We start from the raw sequence: 24,512 nt of genomic DNA, 5'->3' as shown, positions 1-24,512 counted from the left end.
ACACACACACGCACGCACGCACGCACACACACACAAATAAACACAAGTAAACACACTGTCTACTCTGCTTCATTGGCTCAATATTTTTTATACTGCATGATTATGGTCATAGTGTGTATTGTGTTATATGTATTTATTGTTTGAGGTGTAAGTATGCATTTTTATTGAATTTAATTATTATCTAGTTATAATTCTTCGACTACCATCTGTAAAGCGAATTGCTCCACAGGGACATTCAAAATCGATACTCCTCCTTGTACTCATGAAGTTAGAGTAACAAGTAAACCGCTGCAACTCCTATGTTGAAATCTAAAAGTTTATTTTTACAAGTATAAGAAGAAGAAGAAGAAGAAGATACGTCTTAGATTAAAAAGTCATAGTACAAAATAGCACAAGTGCAAAATAGTTGTGTACAGTTCAGAATTTTAATTTCTGATGTAATCAGTACTTCCTTAAAAATGACTAGTCAACTATTTTGGCACCATCCATAATGTCATTAGATGTGTGAGCGTTTTTTTTTTTATGGCTCCTGCTGCTTTCCAACAGACCTGGCTGTGCAGTACCGCATTGTCCTTGTGGTGGCGCTGTTCCGCCGTGTCCAGAGCTGTGTGGAACTGTGTGCTCCCCTTCGACTGCTCGTACTTCTTCTTGTACTCCACCTGATCCACACAGACACACGCTCCGTCAGACAGGAAGACGCGAGTGCAGACAGAGGAACTGACTGGAACAAATGCGGACGGACAGATGGATACAGACAGAGAGAGAGAGAGAGAGAGAGAGAGAGAGAGAGAGAGAGAGAGAGAGAGAGAGAGAGGGAGAGAGAGGAGAGGATACGGACAGACAGACAGACAGACAGACAGACAGACAGACAGAACTATAAGACATCAAACGGACTAAAGGACATGCAGAAAGACAGATGTAGAGAGTCCCAGAAACACACAATGGAGAGACCACAGGGACTATAGATAGAGGAAGATGGATAAATAATCAGCCAGACGGACAGACAGACAGACAGATGGACGGACAGACAGACAGACAGACAGACAGACAGACAGACAGACAGACAGACAGACAGACAGATAGATAGATAGATAGATAGATAGATAGATAGATAGATAGATAGATAGATAGATAGATAGGTACGTTGCTCTGCAGTCTGCTGGCATGCAGGGTGTGTTCCAGATGTAGGAGGTTGGGAAGGTCCATGGAACCGTTAACCTTCTGGTTCTGGTTGTCCTTGTACTTCACCTGAACAACATAAACATTATTATTATTATTATTATTATTATTATTTCCTTTTTAATAAATTAAATAAGACCAATAATAAAAAATCAATAATACTTATAATAATAAGGCAAAAGTGGTCTATGTAGGAAAAATTGGACTAAATCTAAATCTATCACAGAATTTATGATAAGATTGAAGGAAATACAGGGAAATTCAATACAGGATACAGGAAGCTAATTTTTTTTGATGAAAATTGGAACACTTTTACAACTGTATATTATTAGTATTATCGATGCATTTAACTTAAGTAGCTTTTTATGGTGATTAAGTGTTTATTTTTCTCCCCGCCTCAGGTCTATATGCATTTTCTCCGAGATCCATCCCGACAATTTGCATTTGAAAACAAGCCTCCGCAGTGCTGTGTGAACAAGCTTTTATGAGCAGCACTTTATAGAAGCTGAACAACAGAGGGACCCGTTACATAACGCTGCAAAGAGCTTTCTGCTCTGGACGTGTGGGTTACCACATCACTAAAACGGAGACCTGCTTTGGCCACAAACAGGTTGCCATGGTGACACCTACACAACAGAGGGGATTCTGGGGTGTTTGTCACCGAAAACAGCAAACGGCGCACACACACGCACGCACGCACATACACATACTCCATCTTTAAGTGCAGTAGTTAGGATCATATAGACAATCAGATTTGTGCATAATGAGGACAATTTGAATATAAAAAAATACTTGATTATATAATCAATTATATCCGAAGATGGTATGTGTGTCTTTCTGTGTGTGTGTGTTTATTAACTTATTTTATGAGTTTGTGTCTGCAAGCGTGTAGGTGCCTGTGAATGAGTAGTGTCTGTGTGTGTGGGTGTGTGTGTATTTGTGTCTGTATAAATGCGTGTGTATGCATTTTTCTGTGTGTGTCTGTGTGTGTGTGTGTGTGTGTGTGTGTGTGTACGTGTGTGTGCGTGCGTGTGTGTGTATGTGCATGCGTGTGTGCGTGCGTGCGCGCATGCACCTGGCTGGCCAGCATGGAGGCTGCCTGTGTGTGTTTGAACGACAGACACTCAGCTGGGTTGTACTGAGGCTTCTGGCCCTTCACATCCCTGTCGAAGCTCTCCTTGTACCTCACCTGGGGAGGGGAGGAGAGAGAGAGAGAGAGAGCGAGGTGGAGGAGGGCGGGGTCCTTTATTGAGCACTCAACATCACAGAGAAGCGTCAACGGCCGGGACGGTGGAGAGGGTGCCGTTTCCTCACATTAAGCCCCATATTTCAATAAAAACAAACAAAAAAATGGAACATGTCAAGTGCTGTCGAGTTAACATTCTGTCCCATTTGACATTTGGGGGAGGGAGAGAGAGAGAGAGAGAGAGAGAGAGAGAGAGAGAGAGAGAGAGAAAAGAGAACCAAAAATAAAAATAGGGAGGGATTGACAGATGAGAGTGGGAGAGAACAGGAGTGGAAAAACAGGATGAGAGAAAGAGAGAGCGAGAGAGAGAAAAGTGGGAGAACAGAAGAAAAATCTTCTCCTCCTCCTTCGATCAGTCATCCTCCATTGTCATCTCCTCCTTTCCCCCTCGCTCCTCTCTCCTACCCCTCTCTTGCTGTCGTCTTTTCCTCTCCTCCCCCTCTCCTCTCCTCCTCCCCATCACCTCCTCCTCTCCTCTCCTCACCGCCCATCTTCTCCTCTCCTCCCCTCTCAACTCCCCTCCCCCTTCTCAGTCTCCTCTTCTCCCCCCCTCCCCTCTCCTCCCCTCCCCTCTCCTCTCCTCTCCTCCACTATGACTAAGCAGTTCAGTGTGTGGTGTGACGGAGCAACTCAGCAGGTTTTACTCCACACTTCACAGCTCTGTTCACCGAAAAAGAGCAACAAACACATAGCTTCAGACTAACCCAAGCAGATAAAGGATAGATGTGTGTGTGTGTGTGTGTGTGTGTGTGTGTGTGTGCGTGTGTGTTACCTGGCTGGCGAGCTTGGACGCCTCTTTTGCATGTTCGATGTCAGGCCTGTGCAGTACAGAGCTCTCATTGTACGGCACATGTTTACTCTGACTCTTATAGAGCACCTGGAGGACGGACACACAGACACACAGACACACACACACACACACACACACACACACACACACACACACACACACACACACACACACACACACACACACACACACACACACACACACACACACACACACACCCCTGAGCAAGTGGCCCTGCTGATGATGACGCCCACTTCTCCGGTGGGATATTCCTGCATGCTCTTTTCTGCTCGCCTATATAATATATGGAATGCTCAAAACAAGTATAATGTTATTATTATTTTCTTATCTTCTGATTTCCGTCTCTGCCTCTGCGTTTTTCAGAGAACTGAATTAACTCAATTAGGGAATCAGTGAGACAGGAAGACAGCTGATGAGTAGGACTGCCGGACATCAATGTTTTAGGGGATGACAGTACATGGTCTCTCACACACACACACACACACACACACACACACACACACACACACACACACACACACACACATACACGCACACACTTATAGACTCACATCACTGGCCAGTTTAGCAGCATTTGAAGCATTGACGATGTCGGGTCGATCCACCACAGCGTTGTAGTTATGAAGCTCCTGTTTTCCTTTCCTGTAGCTCACCTGGACGACATAGACAGAGTTAGTGCGTGTGTGTGTTTATCTGTTTGTGTGTGTATGTGTGTATGTGTGTGTGTGTGTGTGTGTGTGTGTGTGTGTGTGTGTGTGTGTGTGTGTATCTGTGTGATTGTGTGTTTACTTCGCTCTGGTTCCTGTGGACCTCCATGGCGTGTTGCACCTCAGGGATCTTCTCCATGTTGGTGTAGCTCGCCTTCCCTTTCTCCTGGTTGTACTTCTCCTTATACACCTTCTGCAGAAGAGAGAGAGAGAGAGAGAGAGAGAGAGAGAGAGAGAGAGAGAGAGAGAGAGAGAGAGAGAGGTAGAGAGAGAGAGAGATAGAGAGAGAGTGAGAGAGAGAGAGTGAGGTAGAGGGAGAGGGTAGAGAAGGAAGGCGAGAGAGAATAGTAAAATTGATTGGATAAAAGTGGAAAGGTGCTCAGCAGGTAAATGCAAAACATGTTGTTATGCCAAGACTAGAGAAGATAAATGTGAATCCATGTGAGTATGTATTGATGCAACATGCAACAACCACCCCAAGGGGGTGTTATTACCGTGTACATACCATGTTGTATGTTCTATATCATATGCTCTAATAAGCTTCTCCCTGGATCAATAGTTAGGAAACCACACACACACACACACACACACACACACACACACACACACACACACACACACACACACACACAAACTCACCCCTTATCCCACTGAGCTCCTGTCACAGATTAGCCGCACAATATCTGTTTGTCACCATTATCCCAAATAATACTAACAACAACAACAATTACTTTTTTCCTCTATTATTATGAGTTATTTAAGAATCACTTGACTGCTTGATTAACTCGGTAATCTTCTTAGCTTCCTCCTTGTCATTTTAAATAATAATAATAATAATAATAATAATAATAATAATAATAATATTAATAATATTATTAATAATAACAAAAAGAACCAATAATAATTCATACATGACATGCAACTCAAAGTGCTTCTTCACAAGCCCATCAAATAGTAACTGTGAAAGCAAAGCAAACAAGCAAATGCATTTACAAAGTAGAATAATAAAATAATTCAAATAATGAAATAAATTAAAAACAGGATAAAAATAAGGTTTACAAGGTAGATATACAAAAAAAAGGGAAAAAAATAACTCCTATTTATATAAGTCATATAAATACAAATAAAGCACATTTCCATCTGAGCTCTACTATAACGTCAGTAGCGTCACCAGTCCCAACAATGACATCAAAACGTGTGATGTGTGTAAATCCGTAGGAATTAGGTCATTCTTTGAACGTGTATGTATGTGTGTGAGGCCAGTAGGTCAGTGTCTGTGTCCTCAGGCTATGAAACACAAAACAGCTCTTGCCTGAATTTACGCCTCGGTAGTCACGCCCTGATATCTGACAACCAATAACATTAAGACCACGTCTGTGTGTGTGTATGTGGTTTGACCGGTCCATGTGTGTGCCTCCTGCATTTGTTTAAAAAAAAGTTCTTATTTATGAAAAATAATTATATATTCTATATGTTTGAGTATTGAGGGGAAATAAAACCACAGCATTTCATAACATAACGTTCGTGTAGCCTCCAACACGTACACGGTTCCAGAAAGCAGACCATAATTCTCTGACTTACATCACTCTGGGTCTTGCTCAGCTCCTTCGCAAACACTGTCTCGATGGTCTGGGGCATCTGGGCATACAAACTGGTTCCAGTCTCCTTCTTACCCTCCTCCCGGTACGCTTTCTGCAAGAACAAAATAACATAATGCAAGATAATATAAGATAGCACTTTATTCACCTATTAAAAATATTATATTATGAAATTATGAAAAAAATATTATGAATAACATTATAAATAAATATTATAAAAATTATATTATAAATATGTGGGGTGTTAAAGCAACTAAAAAATAAATAAATAAAATGAGATAAATATAAAATGTATTAAAATACAGTATATGTACACTCTGAAAAGACCGACCATAACCAAACTAATAAAGATAATGTTCTGAACAAAGATACTGAACTGTGTACAGACAAAAAGTAACACACACCCTAAAATCTAAAACTTTTATATATGTCTTACTGTGTTTAAGCTACTATTGCTACTCCTAACTACTACAATTAATACTACTACCACTACTACTTCTACTACTACTACTTCTACTACTACTACTACTACAGTACTACTAATACTACTTCTACAATTACTACTACTTATAGTAATAATAATTGCATCTAACCATTTCACACTAATAATACATTAACACATGCTGTTTGGTATATTATAGATTCATCAGTTAGAAAAGCACCGATGTGTACCATGTGACCATTTCAGTGTGTGTGTGTGTGTGTGTGTGTGTGTGTGTGTGTGTGTGTGTGTTTGTGTGGGTGGGTATGTGTGTGCACCTCGCTGCAGAGCTGTGTCTGTTCCTTGGCGTGCTGCATCTCTCTGGTCTCGGGAAGAACCGAGTAGAGCGACGAGGTCAGAACCTTCCTCCCGGCGTCCTTGTACTTACTCTGAGGAGGCACAACCACAGCACTGCACGTCAACAACAACAACAACAACACACATGTCGGTGTGTATCATCATGAGAACACCCACAACAACAACCTCCATTGGAAATTCTCGCACCACAAAATGGGAAATATCTTGGCGCTCATCATACTTATTTTGTAAACATAAAGAAGATAAAGTTACAAAAAATGAAAATGCTGTGCTTTTGCTTGGGTTCCAACAAAAAAATCTATAAAACAAACTTTCAATTCAACATACAGTAAGCAGCAAAAATAATCAGTACTGTATGACGATGTACACAAATCACAAAATCGTGAATCTGTGATTCAGATCGTGATTCAGAAACGGGATTCCCTGGAAAGACTAATTCAGAAACACACACACACTCACACACACACACACACACACACACACACACACACACACACACACACACACACACACACACACACACACACACACACACACACAGCCACACACACACGGTTCCCCACCTCGCTGTGTGTGTGAGCCATCTCCTTGACAAACTGGGTGTGCAGTGTTTCTGGCAGCAGCGAGTACAATGTGCTGGACAGTTCTTCTTTGTCCTTCTTGTATTTGGACTGGGAAAATTGCAAGGTCGCCAAACAGCACACACACATTAATTACAAAATATATATAAATGCCTCAATACATACAGTATATATCTTTAGTTGAGTATTTTCTCAAGCTTCTATACTTTATATATGAGTATATAAGACTAATGCATATTATCCTACTTTTACCAGAAAATATTTACGTCAGAACATAGCACAACAAAAGATGTTGTCCAGGTGTGTAAAAGTGAACCACACACTCAAGTACAAACTCACACAAATTCTTATTGTCAGATGGTTCTACTGTTTTAGTATTTTTCAAACATATATTTAATTTTCACATAAATGAAAACACACAAACACACGTGCATGTGCACACACACACACACACACACACACACACACACACACACACACACACACACACACACACACACACACACCTCGCTCTGTAGCTCGGACATCTGTTTCGCAAACTCAATCTCCTTGATTCCCGTCATTTGGTGGAAGGCGCTGGTACTGATCTCCTGTTTGCCTTTCTGCTTGTACTTATTCTGCAGGACACACACACAGACAGATGAACACAAGCACACATACATAGCAACTAAAATATATCCCAAGCGAGCGTGATAGAACACACAGAGAGTAAAATCCTTCCGTAATAACCGTATCCAAAATCGGAGAGGATTTCGGAAAAAGCCCAATCCCCACCCACCTGGCTCTGCAGCTCGGTCGCAGCTTTGGCAAACTGGATGTCTGCGGTGTCGGGGAGCTGAGAGTAGAGGCTGGAGCTCATCTCCTTCCTGCCCTCCTCCTTGTACTTTACCTGAAGAGGGGAGAGGGAGGAGGGGGGGAGGAGGAGAGGAGAGATGAGGCAAGGGAGAGGAGAAGAGGAGAGGGTAACCAAGGGTCAAGGGAGGAGGTGGAGGCGGCTCATCGCAGACGAGTTACAGGTAGTGATTCGTAATTCATAACGAATGTGACCGATTCACACCGAAATAAATGTTTGTGGCAGAATTAAATGATTCCCGGGAGAATTCCATTCGAGCCAAACCGGCTCTTCTGACGCCTGTTTATCGTTCCGGTAGTCCTCCCTCGCTCACCGTGCGTTACGGCAACGGAACCAAACAGACGAGGGGTCGAAAATTTCGACGGAACCTTTCACCGAGTGACTCGTCAATAATCTGAAAAAAAGAGCCGGACCTTTCATCACTATAGTTAAGTTGACAGAGCTATAAAAATTTGGTTCCATTTCCACTGTATGATGTGCAATTCTCACATCTATTTCCCTTTGTTTGCTCTGAGGCTTCATAGAGACAGACGGACAGACAGACAGACCGATTGAAACCAGCCCACTCTCCAGACACTGTTGTGTCCTACTGTATATTAAGTTATACTATGGTGAAGATGATTATAGCGGAAGTTAGAAAAGCCTTTAAATAATGTGTTTGAATCGTGCAGAAATTCAAAACACTCCCCATGCATTGATAAGATCCTTTCATCATGTCTGTTGGCTTTCAGTTTGATGGGAGGATATGGGTGTGGAATGCTGTTTACCATCTCTATCCCCCAAACCCATAATTACACTTACTACACATATGCCATTGAGCAAGGTCACAGAACCTCAAAACGACTGCAGTTACTAATTAATGGGAGACGCTGGAGGCGCCAGGAAGATGTTATGTATTTATACTATGTTCTCACTCACCCCACATCAGCATGCGGTGACTGGAATGACCTATGACCCTGGGGGAGACTCCAGAGACTACTTGCATGATATAGGTTTACATCAATGCCTCTGTGTGTGTGTGTGTGTGTGTGTGTGTGTGTGTGTGTGTGTATGCGTGTGTGTGTGTGTGCACCTGGCTCTGCAGCTCGGTGGCCCCCTTAGCGTGCTGGGTCTCCAGAGTCTCAGGTAGCAGATGGTACAGAGTTCTGTTGGCCTCCTTGGTTCCGGCCTCCTTGTACTGAGCCTGGGAACAACATCAGCTGTGAGCCCCGCCCCCGTCCATCACGCAACGTGACAAATAATCGGACTGGAAACAATGTGTGGGAATTACTTAGTGTTTTATTGTGTATCATCCTGATGCTCAGGTCCTCTTTTAATACTGATAAAAAGAGGATTGTTGTTGTTATACTATCACAATAACTACTAATGCCACTATTAATAACTACTACTACAACTACTGCTATTACTAGGTTGTAATGAGCTTGGAGAACAAGGCCATCATTTCCATCATTATTGGTATTATTTTATTATTATTATTACAGCTATTACATTTAGTTTGTCCAAAGCAACATACAACTTTAGTACATTTTGTCACAGTATCAAACCACAGCCAGATAAACATTCTCGAGGAATAAGAAGCACTACTAGAGTTTGAGAGGTTCTTTTTTTTGTAGGAAAGTATGTTAGGCAGTAAAGGGAAAACTGTATTATTATGATAATATTAATAATATAAATAATAATATTAATAATATACAGTATATGTAATAAATATACTACTACTACTACTAATACTACTACTACAACTACTGATAATAATAATAATACTAATAATAATAATAATAATTATTATATCATTACATTATTAATGTTATTTAACCAGACCATCCTGGGTTAAGGAGACAAACCAGCCATGTGTTATCACATCAAAGTAAAAAATGTGACACTTCATCAATAATAACACCATTTGGCAACATATTGAATGTATTTCCAAATTTATGTATTTTTTTATTGGAAATAACAGATTGGCTCCTAAATAGGAAAAATATGATATGGTTGTTAAATGATATATATAAAAATGTAATACAATGCAAAATTTCATTAATTATTTGAAGTTTATCTATCTGTTTGTCGCATATGCGTCAATGTGACATTGATCATGAGACTGTGTCGGAAAGAAAGAAAGAAAGAAAGAAAGAAAGAAAGAAAGAAAGATTGAAAGGAGAATTTAATGTAATTTCCATTTGCAAAACCCAAAACATACGCACCTCGCTCTGCAGCTGAGAGACCGTTTTAGCGAACTGCGTCTCAGAGGTATGAGGGAGCTGGGAGTAGATGCTCTGGGAGAGGCTCTTCTTCCCCTCCTCCTTGTACTTGTTCTGGAAGAAAAACACAAAAGGTGCACAATGAAGTTCAAGAGAGACAGACGCAAGGGAGGTGGGTGTTAGTTGGTAAAAAGAGTGGCACTGCACGGATCAGATCCTACCTGGCTCTGCAGGCCGGACATCTTGGCAGCGAGCCGCGTCTCAGCCGTCTGCGGGAGCTGCGAGTACAGAGCGGACGACAAACTTTTCTTCCCTTGCTCCGTGTATTTGTTCTGGAGGAAACAAGAAAAACAGAAACATCATGACATCAGAGCCGGAATGTCAATTCCTTGTCATTTAAATCGATTTTTCTCCAGCGATGTTGGGTTGAATTGTCATTTAATCTGATGCCTTCTTTGGATTTAATTAATTCATAATTAATTTAAATATTTAAGATGATTGAAAAAAGGTACAGTGCTTCTGTATTTAGATTCTAGATATCTACTGCAGGTATAGTAGTGAAAATTGTGCAATTCTGCTGCCCTGTCTATAACAATAATAAATCAATCAATATTCATTTCCAAGCTTATTGATATAGTTATTTTTTTAATACAGTAATTTTTTATGATATTTCATTCATTTTTATCTGTGCGTGTGTACCTGACTCTGCAGCTCAGTGACCTCTCGCGCACGTTGGGTCTCCAGCGTTTCGGGGAGCTGATGGTAGAGAGAACTAGCAGCGTCCTTCTTCCCCTCCTTGTACTTCAGCTGTGCCGGTCAGAAAAAACACACACACCCAGAGGTCCATCAAGTGGTTCTTGGGGGTCCCGAGAAAAATAACTGATAGTTAAACTTCATCATTCATTATTTGATTTACAAGACGTTCGATAACGTAGAATAAGGACAGTTTTGAGCAGTGGGGGCAGGCGCACGTGCACGGAGGGGTAGATTCAGCCAAAGAACAAGAGATAATCAGAAATGTAGAGAAGCAGAAAAGAGGACGAAATTAAGAGAAAGAGAATGACAGAGAGATAGAGAAAAACAAAAACACAAGGTGAGAAAAAGTGATGAAATGATGAACACAGAGAGAGAGAGAAAGAGACAGGCTGTCTTATCAATAGACCAGCTGGTCTGAATGTGATAAACACACTGAAATAGACGAGGAATTCAGAGTGTATCTGTGATGAGATAACACACTCGAGTGTGTGAGCACACGCACACACACGCACGCACGCACGCACGCACGCACACGGTTCCCCACCTCACTGTGTGTGTGAGCCATCTCCTTGATAAACTGGGTGTGCAGTGTTTCTGGCAGCAGCGAGTACAACGTGCTGGACAGTTCCTCTTTGTCCTTCTTGTACTTGGACTGGGAAACACACAGACAGGAGGAGGAAAACTCACTGGAGGGCTCTTCAGGGCCACGCGATTCAAATAGCGTTTTTAATAATTCAAAATAATCCTACTGTGTAAAAATGTATTGAAATTAGCGTTGTATTGTGTGTGTAAGTGTGTGTGTGTGTGTGTGAGTGTGTGTGTGTGTGTGTGTGTGTGTGTGTGGGTGCGTGTGTGTGAGAAAGAGAGGGAGAGAGCCACACACAACACACACAACAAAGCTCCTGATAATATTATTTCCTAAAATGTGTGAAATATTATTTCGAATTGTGATTACTTGGTGGATGCTCCCTGCCAGAGTATCTTCTATTGCGAAATTCTCACTCCCATATGAATTGATATTAAAGCAACACTATTTATCTTTTTTACCTTAAAATAACAGCTTCAGAATCATTTTGATGGTACACTGTCTTGTAATATGGAGAATGGCACATCTTTCATTCCCACCAACGCCCTGACCGCCCGTTCTTGCAAAATGTAACTTCTGTGTTTGAGTATGAAACCGCAGAAAAGTACGTTAAGTTTCACGCCACTACGTCACTTTCTTGATGTTTGGCTCCCGTAATTAGCATTTTTTTTGCCTGGTTAAATGTATAAAAAAGAAAAAAAACAAAAAACAGAAATCATAAACACATACATTATGACGCTCATACAAAAAGTAGCTGCTCCAGCTTCCCGGTGGTGTAGGTGAGACGGGCCAGACGCGCACTTTTATTGTGCCACGGGGTTTGTTTCACCCTCTGACTCGTGGTGCGAGCCGATCTGGCAGGCCGAGCACATCTGGTACCTACAGCCCAAGCAGGGGGCTCTGGTCCTCCCTGCGCCCTCTCGCCCACGGAGCCGCTGTAACCTAGGTGTACATTATATTTGTATTTGTAACATAGACTGTCATTGAAACGTGACTGCTAAGGTTCAAATTTGTCTGATAAAATAAAATATTTTCCGACACCGGACCGAGTTTTATGAGTGGCGTAAAAGTGCAATTGCACTCAGAAACTGTAGGGGCGCCAAAAGCAAAAGTTACATAATGCTGCTTTAAGTGAAAGCAAGCGGTCAAGGGTCTTTGATGATATACATGTAAATTATTCTCATCTAACATACATAATTTTCCTCTATTTTTATTATTAATCGTTTTTATATTCATATTTTCATGTAATTTAATGTAATTAAACATAATAAAATTATTTATTTCAATAAATAAACAACAATAAATAAATAAATCAATAAATAACAGCAAATTAAAAAAAAAATCAACGTTACATTTAATACATTAAAATCAAATATATTACATTTTATTTAAAATTAATTTGGTTTTCTTGTCTTCCCATTTCACTTCACTCTCACATTTCAACCCGCCTTCTCCTTGCTCACCTCGCTCTGAATCTCCGACATCTGCTTGGCGAACAGCGTCTCTGCTGTCTCCGGCAGCTGTGAGTACAGATTCTTACCCATCTCCCTCTTGCTCTCCTCTTTATACTTGGCCTGCGGGGGGGAAATGTGTTCTTTTACATGTCCGTGTTCAAGATCGGCAGGACTCAAACAAAATGACAACGTCCAAAAAAAAATACAAAAGACTGACATAAACACTATAAACACACGCCTACTGGCTCCTGTTTAAGGAATTTAAAATCCCATAAAACCCATAGAAATACGAGAAAAAAACACATACAATAAAACACCTGTTGCAAAACGATACTCTTCACAATGTATATATATATATACATATGCACATCATTTCAGATCTAAAAATATATATAGTATGTACATAAATACACATTAACATACCTGACTGTAGACACAACTGAGCTCTTTGGCCTGCTGTGTGTCCGTGGTCTCAGGGAGCTGGTGGTACAGAGAGCTGGCAGCCTCCTTCCTACTGTCCTCTCTATACTTTAACTTCATCAAGAGAGAGAAGAGCAGAAAGATTTTATATGAATGTTGTATATTCAGTTGAAATTATTAGACGGGCTTCATTTCAACATATCAAATCACTATTCAGTCTAATAGAGTGGGATGTCTCAAGGAAATTGGAGGGGTTCATTATGGTAATAAATATATGTGTGTGTGTGTGTGTAAGTGTGTGTGTGTGTGTGTGTGTGTGTGTGTGTGTGTGTGTGTGTGTGTGTGTTTGAATTACTACAGTTACACTTAAGGTCCTCACTGCAAAGGTTAAAAACCTTTGCAGTGAGGACCTTCTGGTAAATGAAGACGTTTTGGCCAGTCATAACTATTTTTTCCATTCTAATTGCCTCCTTAGTCTTTGTGTGTGTGTGTGTGAGTGTGTGTGTGTGTGTGTGTGTGTGTGTGTGTGTGCGTGTTTGAATTACTATATATGTGAGGACCACCATGAGTTTTAAACCTTTGCAGTGAGGACCTTCTGGTAAATGAAGACCTTTTGGCCAGTCATAACTATTTTTTCCATTTTAATTGCCTCCTTAGTCTTTGTGTGTGTGTGTGTGTGTGTGTGTGTGTGTGTGTGCGTGTGTGTGTGTGTACCTGGCTCTGCAGCTCTGAGGCCTCCTTAGCGTGCTGGGTCTCCAGAGTCTTAGGCAGAGTAGAATACAGAGAGCTGGACGCTCCTTTCTTTCCTGATTCCTGATACTTTGTCTATAAAATCAGACAACACGACAATCAGAAGTCACTTAAAATCCCCAAAACCTGCAATTTTTTAGCTATAGAGAATATTTGTGCAAGAGTTCAGGTTTTGATCAGGGTTCCACTGTGGAGTATCAGAATGGACGAGCTAACCTGGCTCTGTATTTGGGAAACAGCTTTAGCGAACTGGGTTTCCACGGTCTCTGGCAGCTGAGAGTAAACACTGATGGTCTGGGACTTCTTACCCTGCTCCTTGTATTTGTTCTGAGGGCCCAAACAGGAACAGAGTGAGACATTTAAAACCATATATATATACACATACATATATAAGACCTCTGAAGGTGTCCTGTGGTATCTGGCAAAAAGACATTAGCCCCTATGGATCGGGCTTTTCCAGCACATCCCACAGATGCTCCCTTGGATCGGACCATAACTCCGACCATCCAACTGATGTAAAAGAAAACATGATTCATCAGACCAGGCCACCTTCTTCCATTGCTCCGTGGTCCAGTTTTGACGCTCATGTGCTCATTGTAAGTGCTTTCAGCAGTGGACAGGGGTCAGCATGGGCACTCTGACTGGTCTGCAGCTACACAGACCCATACACAGCAAGCTGTGATGCACTGTGTGTTCTGACACCTCTCTATCACAGCAGCATTATCTTCTTCACCAAATTGTGCTACAGAAGCTGTTCTTTGGGATCGGACCAGACAAGCTGGACTTCACTCCCCACGTGTATCAATGAGCCCATGGGCGCCCATGACTCTGTCACCGGTTCCCCGATTCTCCATCCTTGGACCACTTTTGGTCGGTACTAACCACTGCATATCAGGAACACCCCACAAGACCTGTCGTTTTGGAGATGCTCTGACCCAGTCGTCTAGCCATCACAATGTGGCCCTTGCCAAAGTTTCTCAGATCCTTATGCTTGTCCATTTTTCCTGCTTCCAACACATCAACTTCAAGAACTAACTGTTCACTTGCTGCCTAATATATCCCACCCCTTGACAGGTGCCATTGGAACGAGATGAACAATGTTATTCACTTCACCTGTCAGTCGTTTTAATGTTGCGGCTGGTGTATATTCTATCTGTATGTCCATGATATGACCTACTTCATGAACAAAAACTCCAAGGAGTGAAGATAGAGACCTATTCATTGGTTATAAATAGGTATAAATATCATGAAAGATAAAGAACATTGGCCTTGATGTGTCACATGTTAAGTACGATTTAAGTAAAGTGAAAGTTAAAAAAAAACAAGCAAAGAAAGATCAAAACTAAATATATGTCACATGTTTGCATGTGTGTTGGTATGTACTCTTTATGTACAGTGCATATATGTTTCAAGTTTCACATTTTTATTTGGTTTACTTACTAGTACAGTCGTCACATGAGCACCGAACTGCTTAATGTCCAAACCAATCCCAACAATGCAAGAATATAAGAAATATATATATACATACATATACCGTATATATCTATCATATATAGTCAAGGAGCAAAAAATAAGCTGTTATATAAAAGTAATTACACTATATTTACAACAATGTAGATATTTTCAAAACACTAAGCATGTAAAAAAAAATAAAGCAAAGTTAAAGGAAAAAGAAAAAGAATGCACCAATTGGCAGATCAAAATTGAAGGAGCAGAAGTACAAAGTGCAACGTGAAGGGAAATACCTCGCTCTGCAGATCAGTCATCTCTCTGGCAAACTGTGTGTCTGTGGTGTCAGGAAGTGTGGAGTAGAGAGAGAAAGACATCTGCTTCCTGCCTTCCTTCTTGTATCTGGTCTGTAGGTAGACAGACAGATAGATAGATAGATAGATCGACAGACAGACAGACAGACAGACAGACAGACAGTCAGACAGACAGACAGATAGATAGATAGATAGATAGATAGATAGATAGATAGATAGATAGATAGATAGATAGATGGCCTCTGACCTCACTCTGGAGCTGTGTGGCCTCTTTTGCGTGTTGCGTCTCCAAGGTCTCAGGGAGTTTGGAATAAAGAGAAGTGGAGGTCTGCTGTTTCACCGCCTCCCTGTATTTAGCCTGAGACACACACACACGCGCGCACACACACACACACACACACACACACACACACACACACACACACACACACACACACACACACACACACACACACACACACACACACACACACACACACAGAAAATAACCTACTGTACCTCACTCTTGCACCCAATAATATTTTTTACTACAACTCTAAGAGCCACTGAGTCGCTACTCCTGAAAATCGATCCCCAGTCATGTTGATTGGCTGCAGTTATGACCTAAACGTCCCCATTGGTCCATCCTGGAGCCTAGCAATTCCATGACCGCACTGGTGAGACTTATCAGTTCCCAACCATTTGGATTTCCTGTTAAGAACTGAGCAGAGGTTGGGCTCAGGAACCACATTTTAACATTTTTTCACATAATTTTTTACTCATAACATTAAATAAATAAAATAACGTGTCTTTGGCTTAAACAGAGCGCATTATGAAAGCCACATTGAATAACAGTTCAAAGTTCAAGTAGGTTGTGTTTCTCCTTATCTCTGGTCCGTCCCCACACTGACACTGAGAGCTAAAATAGACCGACCACTTAAAATATCTTTCCAGCTCTGGTAGTCAATTCTCAATATGGTTTTCTACCTAATCAATACACAGTGTAACACACATGAATGACACACACACACACAGCCACACACACACACACACACACACACACACACACACACACACACACACACACACACACACACACACACACACACACACACACACACACACACACACACACACACACACACACACACACAGTTCCCCACCTCGCTGTGTGTGTGAGCCATCTCCTTGACAAACTGGGTCTCCAGTGTTTCTGGCAATAAGGAGTATATAGTACTGGGCAGCTCCTCTTTATCTTTCTTGTACTTTAGCTGCGCACAGTATAGAAAAGAATCACCAACACATACAAAATAAAATGTGTGAAAGAATAGGGAGAATGGAGAATAGAGAATACCTATTACAGGATACCGTACCTCGCTCTGGATCTCCGACATCTGCTTGGCGAACTGGGTCTCTGCCGTCTCAGGGAGGAGGTGGTACAGAGAGGAGGAGGACTCCATCTTACCCTCCTCCTTGTACTTCACCTGCAACACCACATACAGCAGAGGGATGATCAGAGAGACTGTGTGTGTGTGTGTGTGTGTGTGTGTGTGTGTGTGTGTGTGTGTGTGTGTGAGAGCGTGCGTGCGTGCGTGCCTGCGTGCGTCTGTGTGTGTGTGTGTGGTACCCTACCTGACTCTGGATGTCTGACACCTCCTTGGCGAGCTGGGTCTGGATGGTCTGAGGGAGAGCGGAGTAGAGGGTGGAGGAGAGTTCCTTCTGCAAACCCTCCTTGTACTTCACCTGCACAGAGACATTAGTTAGTGCTTGATGAGTGTGTGTGTGTGTGTGTGTGTGTGTGTGTGTGTGTGTGTGTGTGTGTGTGTGTGTAGGTGTGTGCGTGTGTGCGTGTGTAGGGGCGTGCGTGCGTGCGTGTGTGTGCGTGCACTACCTGGCTTTGTAGCTGTGAGGCCTGCTTGGCGTGCTGGGTCTCTAAGGTCTCTGGCATCACAGAGTACAGGCTGCTGCCAGGCGTCCGTCTGCCCGCCTGTTTGTACTTTACCTGAAACAAGTCGTTTGAAACCATCAATCGGTAAAACACACTTGCATTGTGTCGTAGCCTCTTGCAAACACCCCACCCCATTCATTGTCTATTGGATGAGCAACGTAGCTATGCTACATTATGCTCTGATTACGATACAATATGAAAATCAATTGAAAATTGATTCAAATTTTTCATTTGAATTGGAAATGATCAATTCAGGCGTTACAGCAGCAGAAGTTGATTGAACACTGCAAGTAATGTAAAAAAAAAATAGATATAAATTTAATAGTATATAATAAATTATAAAGAAATTAAAATAAAATTTTATTTAAAATTTAAATTAACAAAAAAATGTTCCTACATTCTGAATAAGATGAAAAACAATTTACGTAAAAATATAAACAGGGGGTAACAGGGAGCTCACAATGGGCAGGTAGCAGTTACACTTAAGTAAGTACATAAAATGCAATGATAGTAGGCTGCTAGTAAATATGTTGGCATAGTAAATACGAGTACAGTCATATTATATTAACACATCTATCTATAGTCTGATGAGATAGCAATTATTGCACAACAATTGCATTTTTGCATAATGAGATACCATTATGCATTTAAGCGCAATCCGGTCCCAATAAACACATTGGTAAAACGTGAGTGCGAGCGGGACGCTGCAGGAAGGCAGAACTGGGTGGAAAAACAATAAGTTATGTTGGCGTTAGCGTTTCAAGTCAGATGAAGGATAAAACAAAATAAACATACCAGCAGAAGAAACGGTAGATGAAAAATGTATGAACAGAGCAAGCGTTGTATTAGGAGCGTTCCATTCATGCTGGAACGTCTCTTGACACAATTTGGCAGCGCGAGTGCGAGTGAGGCTTTCTGCTTGTCCGTTTAAACGTGCGTCTTCTGGATGAATAAAAAATGGGCGCCATGAATAAAGATAAGAAAATAAAAATGCACATGGGAGAGGTTGAATTTTTGGACCTTTTTTTTTTACACGGCATTCACAAATGCACTGCCGCTCCTCCACCACACCGGGGGTTAGGCGGCATGTTGTATAGCCAGTCTCCCACATCCCGTCTCACAGAACATTCACATTTTACAGAGTGCTGCACACTGAATCTTTAATAAACCTCAAATGTCGAAGATATTTTAATGTCATCACGTTTACCTAACATGAATTTTGTTTACTTGAGAAAAAGTCTCCACGGTTTTTGTCGCATTAGAGCGTCTTCAGACATGATGACAACATCATGAATCAAATATTATGACAATGATGGCGAAACCAAATGGAATTTAATTTGAATTAATCTTTCCGCCGGATGATTCGTACTTCGCTCTGCAGCTGAGAGACAGTTTTGGCGAACTGCGTGTCTGAAGTCTCTGGAAGCTGGGAGTAGATGCTCCGAGAGAGACTCTTCTTCCCCTCCTCCTTGTACTTGTTCTGCAATAAAAATAGAAAACTGGTTAAATATAATTGAATGGGATATCACATTGACATGACGGCGAGGCGGTCATAATCACTCGCTTTGATGACGTTGTAATTACATAATGCTAATGAAACCCGTGTAGGGCCTCATATCAGAGATTTTGATAGCGGGTCTTATTGAACATGTTGGTTCCCATCATTTAAAACAGTTCATCACACATATTGAGAAACCTACTAGTCTGCTGCAGCTTCCCATTGTGCTTAAATTCATTCCAATGGGGCATTGGTTTAAGCCTTTAAAAAAAAAAAACACTTTTTAAATCTCCTTTGCCAAAGTGAATTGCCACAGTCTTTATATTCTAAACTGGGGAAAAAGGGGCGGTCCATGCAATTCATCATGTTTTTCAGGGTTTTATTGACACTTTTCCACTGAATCAGGAAGTTTTACCGACACCTACTGTGACAATTGCAAAAAAGTAGATATAAATTATTTAAAAAATAAAAAATATATTGTGATTTCATGTTTTTTAATCCTTAAAAGTTGCATTGAAGCACAGTGAGAAGCTGCAGCAGAGTGGTAAGTTTCTCAATAATAACAAAGAATTATCTGTCAACCTGTTTTAGATAGATTGTTGTTCTTAAAAGATGCTTTTAGGTAATTAGAGACAATCTCCTTTACCTGGCAGAACAATTTCACTTAAACCCTGCAGACAAACAGTCTGTAAAATTCATGATATAAATGTCTTTTCCCCACAGAGAGGGGTGCGAAAACTCACTCATTCATTATGGATTCATTCATCTATAGCTTACATAACCCACTACAGGTTTAACAGAGCCGTTACATCACGACAGCCACAGCTAACTAATTCATGCTCTCATGAATACACAAGATTCCAGATATCCACGGGAGCATCTGGATGGAGGCAAAGTGAAGTGTTTGTATTAAGGGATGTCAAGGATGTCATCGCTGCCATGGGCATGGATAGATATGTGTGTTGGTGTGTGTGTTTGTGTGTGTGTGGGAGTGGGGAGTAAATATATAAAAAATAATATAACACTACAATTTAATAGAATTATATAATTATAGCAAATTTCTATACAAATTCCTGCTTTCCAAATGAAAAATCTACAAAAAAAACAACACCTTTCCTGGATTTCCTGCTGTGAATAGAATATTTCTTTTGTTCTGCCTGTTCTTTCTCTAAAAATCTATTTTGAGCAACGCTCTCGCTAATAGCCGCCAGAGCTGCGTGGATGATTCATCTGCAGAAAAGAAAACCATCAAGAAATGAAAAACGAAAAAATGTGGAAAAATAATGTTTTATCTGATTTGACTTTCTTACTTGGCTCTGCATGCCGGTTACTTCTCTGGAAAACTGGGTGTCCAGAGTGTCCGACATCTGGTGGAAAACTGCAGCAGAGAGCTCCTTCTTACCCTGTTCTCTGTACAGTATCTAGAGAAGACAGACAGATAGACAGACAGACGGACAGACAGACAGACAGACGGACGGACAGACAGACAGATAAAAATAAATCTGGTAACTCATTTTACTTTGGAGATACGTAAATATATAAATATTTCAATGAATGTGAATTTTCGAGATTAGATAAAAATTACAGGACTTTAAAAATGAGCGTGTGCCTGTGTGTGTGTGTGTGTGTGTGCGTGTGTGTACGTGTGTGTGTGTGTGTGTGTGTGTGTATGTGTATGTGTCTTTGCGTGCATGCGTGTGTTTGTATATGTGTGTGTGCGTGGATGTGTGTGTGTGGGCATGTGTGTACCTGGCTCTGCAGCTGGGAGGCCTCTCTAGCGTGCTGGGTCTCCAGAGTTTCGGGCAGCCGGTGATACAGAGAGCTGGACGTCTGCTTCTTACCAGCCTCCTTGTATTTAGCCTGGAAGAAAGAAGCAGGTACAGGAACGTTTGGCTTCTCAATTTGGCCAATTACAAGCATCTCGCTGATAAGGCTGAACCCTAACCCTTGCTTTCATCCAATCTGTTCGCTACCTTCCATTCACCCAGCTCTTATAGTTAAACAGATATACCATAAATAACCTCTATGCTCTCCCATGTCATATGAAACAACATAAAATGGAAAATAAATAAAATAAAATAAAATAAAATAAAAATAAATAAAAATAAAAAACAAATAAATATATAATGTATATACACATCCATAGACAGAAGTTAGACGGGAGCAGTACTTGTGCTGCTGATTTATGCAGTATATCAACATTATACCGTGCCGTGTCTGTAGGTATTTATAGAATCATATGTATAAGCTATTATTCATACACGTTTGTGGAGATTTACTTTTCTTCGTAATATAATGTGTATCGTTTTCTGCAGTCTATACTGTATAGTGTGCTGTATACTCCATCAATTGGATTGATTCTACTCCAGAAAGTCTTTCGTAAACAGTAAACGCACCCCGCTCTGCATCTCCATCAGCTCCTTGGCGTGCTGTGTCTCTAAGGTCTCGGGAAGCAGCGAGTACAAACTGACACTCATCTCCTTCTTCCCTTCCTCTTTATACTTAACCTGGAGGGGAGGAAATGGAGGATAGAAAGAGACATGGGCATCGTACATCAGTGAAGGACTTTCCCCTGGACACAGGGAGTGTGTTTTAGCTTCCATGAAGGTTAGATATTTGTTTCAAATTTGCAAATATTTGTTGATTTGAATCCTGTGGTTCATCATACAGTAAATGCTTTAAATTCAATTACAATTATTTTACTGCATGAAATTGGAATGATTTGGGTCTTGAAATATATGTGATTCATCAAAAAATACTTATATTCTTCTGAGATAAATTGACTGCCATAGAATTGATTGTATACATTGATGAAGCTGGCTTTGAGAAAACATGTCTCAGATACATGTCAAACATTGACACATTGTCATTACTTCTGCATCTTACTTGGGAAGAAATATACAAATTCTAGTGATTTCCCGTGGTGAAATAAGTAACTTTCTTTTGCAGAAATATTGTGTTCATGTCCGTACACCAACTAAAAGTGTTTTGTCTTTGTTTACACAAACTTATCAAGTTTTCACAACAACAAATGTTCCCAACAAAATGAAAGATTATTTTCCTATTTTTCATGTTGATGTTTTGTGTTGTGGAGGTGGTGTAATTCAAGCAGCCACACCAGTCTTGCATCTTGTTAACAGCCACCCCTGGGTTCCCCTGCCACATTTTTCTTCTTCTTTTTGACATATCTACAAATGTAGAGAAGCCTCTGAAACCAGCCTGCTCACCACCTACCTCGCTCTGCATCTCCGCCTGCTGCTTGGCGAACTGGGTGTCGTTCGTGTCGGGCATCAGGTGGAAGAGACTGGAGGAGACGTCGCTCTTCAAACCCTCCTTGTACCTCAGCTGGAGATGGAGAGATGAGGAATGAGAGGAGGACAAGAAAAACACAAATAAGGACAAAAAGGAGACATAGATAGATAGATAGATAGATAGATAGATAGATAGATAGATAGATAGATAAATAGACAGACAGACAGACAGACGGACAGACAGACAGCTGGACAGACAGACAGAAACCTGGCTCTGCAGTTCCGAGGCCTCCTTAGCGTGCTGGGTCTCCAGAGTCTCAGGCAGAGTAGAATACAGAGAGCTGGACGCTCCTTTCTTCCCCGACTCTTTATATTTCACCTGAAATTACATCCCATAATATCAACAATAGCATGGAGATGGTGTGACACTATTTACGAGAGCAGAACAATAAAAGAAAGTCTCTTGGTACCTCGCTCTGCAGGTCAGAGACATTTTTAGCGAACTGTGTCTCTGAGGTCACTGGAAGCTGAGAGTAGATGCTCTGGGAAAGACTCTTCTTCCCCTCCTCCTTGTACTTGTTCTGGAATAAACCAAAAATAAAAAGTAAGGATCCAGAGAATTCTGAACTTTGAATGGTGACAGAAAAAACTTGATCAAAAGTCTTCTTAATTTGTATCTAGTGATGAGTCTAAAGACCGGGTCACTATCTGCTCTGAACTTAATTTCATCTCCATGTAATTTTCACTCCTCCTCCCTTGTCAAAAGTAACAAGTTCTCACCTGAACTTAATTTTCACGAAGTCAATACGTTTAAGTAATTTGAACATATATCATTTTGGACATCTAATTTCTCAGTTAAAGATGGATGGATAAAGAGTGCACACAAAGGAAAGTTTTTAATAAAAGAAATTCCAATTTAAAGTTATATGATACATAATACATATATACATATAATATCATTTTGTATCATATATAAATATAATATACTATATAATATATAATGTAATATAATATATAATTTATAATATAATATACTATATTTGGCCTCTGCCAACGTGGAAAAGAAAATATAAGTCCTAAAATAAACCTGTTATTTATTGAAATAAATGATTTAAAATCAAATGAGTTTAAAAATCCATATCTTTGTATGTGTGTGTGTGTGTGTGTGTGTGTGTGTGTGTGCGTGTGTGTGTAAGTCACCTCGCTCAGCAGCTCGCTCATCTCTCTGGCGAAGCTGGTCTCCGAGGTGTCGGCCAGAGTGGAGTAGAGCGACGAGGAGTGCTCCTTCTTACCGCTCTCCCTGTACTTCACCTGGTAAAGAACAAAAGAAAAATAACCGGCATAATGTTATGTTGTGTTGTTATTCTCTTACTGTTTGAAATATGTGACCCACTGCAGCAACACCCGATTAGTCGCGCATTTCTAAAAGCCTGCAAAATAAGTTGAAAAAACCTTCTAGAATGAAAATGCGATTTTTCAAGATTTGAGTTCCTTTGTGGAACACAAATCTTTATCTCTCAACGTATATTTTATCTTTATCTTTTTTATCTTTTTTATCTCTCAACTTTTTTCAAAGCCGAGTTTGATGTTTAAATAGTAGATAAATGTTAAACCATCAAGTTAAATATTCCCGTTAAATTACATGGGGAAACAGTTCACTTACCGAGACTCTGAACAGTGCTGAACAATGCTAATCGATCATTTCCTTTAAAGCGACCGTCCAGGTGAAGATCATACCTCCATATTCCACGTGATGTGAAGTCACAATGTGAAACCGTTTTGATAGAGTTCAACCTTTAAATATTGCTATTTTTACACACACCTGGATACATTGTTGTGTAGGTGGCGTCAAAGCTGACGTCACTTCCGTAAACAGATGGCTAAAGCGCCGGACATGGAGCCTTCGGTTTAACTTGTCTGTGAAAGCTTTCATCTCTGTGGTGGGTTATGGATTATGGGGTAGGGTTGGGGTTAGCCCACATAATAACTCCAAGAACTTTGAAGATATTTGGCGTGCGCATATTTATATATTTAATGACACACCAAGGTTGATATACAAAGACTAATATTATTGACAGGCTGTTCATTTTGTTGGGTTGTCCACACTTTTAAACTCCTAAATAATTCCACTT

General features: G+C 40.7%; 2 protein-coding genes across 2 annotated transcripts in view; both read right to left on the bottom strand.

Annotated features, from left to right (window-relative positions):
- nebl (nebulette) overlaps nt 1–24,512 on the bottom strand; it is a gene marked incomplete at its 3' end in the record, with an annotated part of 82,105 nt that overhangs the window by 10,795 nt on the left and 46,798 nt on the right. The gene's annotated exons all lie outside the window — the stretch shown is intronic.
- Nucleotides 1–24,512, bottom strand: part of LOC307244733 (uncharacterized protein) — a gene marked incomplete at its 3' end in the record, with an annotated part of 31,980 nt that overhangs the window by 6,895 nt on the left and 573 nt on the right. The window contains exons 2-35 of the mRNA XM_080020035.1: nt 23,581–23,691; nt 22,851–22,961; nt 22,649–22,759; nt 22,364–22,474; nt 21,526–21,636; nt 20,879–20,989; nt 20,440–20,550; nt 19,001–19,111; nt 17,575–17,685; nt 17,316–17,426; nt 17,057–17,167; nt 16,847–16,954; nt 15,952–16,062; nt 15,687–15,797; nt 14,158–14,268; nt 13,906–14,016; nt 13,195–13,305; nt 12,781–12,891; nt 11,276–11,383; nt 10,675–10,782; nt 10,197–10,307; nt 9,979–10,089; nt 8,847–8,957; nt 7,700–7,810; nt 7,428–7,538; nt 6,904–7,011; nt 6,301–6,411; nt 5,525–5,635; nt 4,026–4,136; nt 3,788–3,889; nt 3,198–3,302; nt 2,255–2,368; nt 1,144–1,248; nt 549–659 (exon numbers count right to left, since the gene is read on the bottom strand). Coding sequence (XP_079876161.1) covers nt 549–659; nt 1,144–1,248; nt 2,255–2,368; nt 3,198–3,302; nt 3,788–3,889; nt 4,026–4,136; nt 5,525–5,635; nt 6,301–6,411; nt 6,904–7,011; nt 7,428–7,538; nt 7,700–7,810; nt 8,847–8,957; nt 9,979–10,089; nt 10,197–10,307; nt 10,675–10,782; nt 11,276–11,383; nt 12,781–12,891; nt 13,195–13,305; nt 13,906–14,016; nt 14,158–14,268; nt 15,687–15,797; nt 15,952–16,062; nt 16,847–16,954; nt 17,057–17,167; nt 17,316–17,426; nt 17,575–17,685; nt 19,001–19,111; nt 20,440–20,550; nt 20,879–20,989; nt 21,526–21,636; nt 22,364–22,474; nt 22,649–22,759; nt 22,851–22,961; nt 23,581–23,691 — 3,744 coding nt within the window. The remainder of the gene's footprint in view (nt 1–548; nt 660–1,143; nt 1,249–2,254; nt 2,369–3,197; nt 3,303–3,787; nt 3,890–4,025; nt 4,137–5,524; nt 5,636–6,300; nt 6,412–6,903; nt 7,012–7,427; nt 7,539–7,699; nt 7,811–8,846; nt 8,958–9,978; nt 10,090–10,196; nt 10,308–10,674; nt 10,783–11,275; nt 11,384–12,780; nt 12,892–13,194; nt 13,306–13,905; nt 14,017–14,157; nt 14,269–15,686; nt 15,798–15,951; nt 16,063–16,846; nt 16,955–17,056; nt 17,168–17,315; nt 17,427–17,574; nt 17,686–19,000; nt 19,112–20,439; nt 20,551–20,878; nt 20,990–21,525; nt 21,637–22,363; nt 22,475–22,648; nt 22,760–22,850; nt 22,962–23,580; nt 23,692–24,512) is intronic.

This window comes from Zeus faber (genome assembly GCF_960531495.2).
Source record: "Zeus faber genome assembly, chromosome: 19".
NCBI lineage: Eukaryota > Metazoa > Chordata > Actinopteri > Zeiformes > Zeidae > Zeus > Zeus faber.
This window is presented reverse-complemented; position numbering and strand designations above follow the sequence as displayed.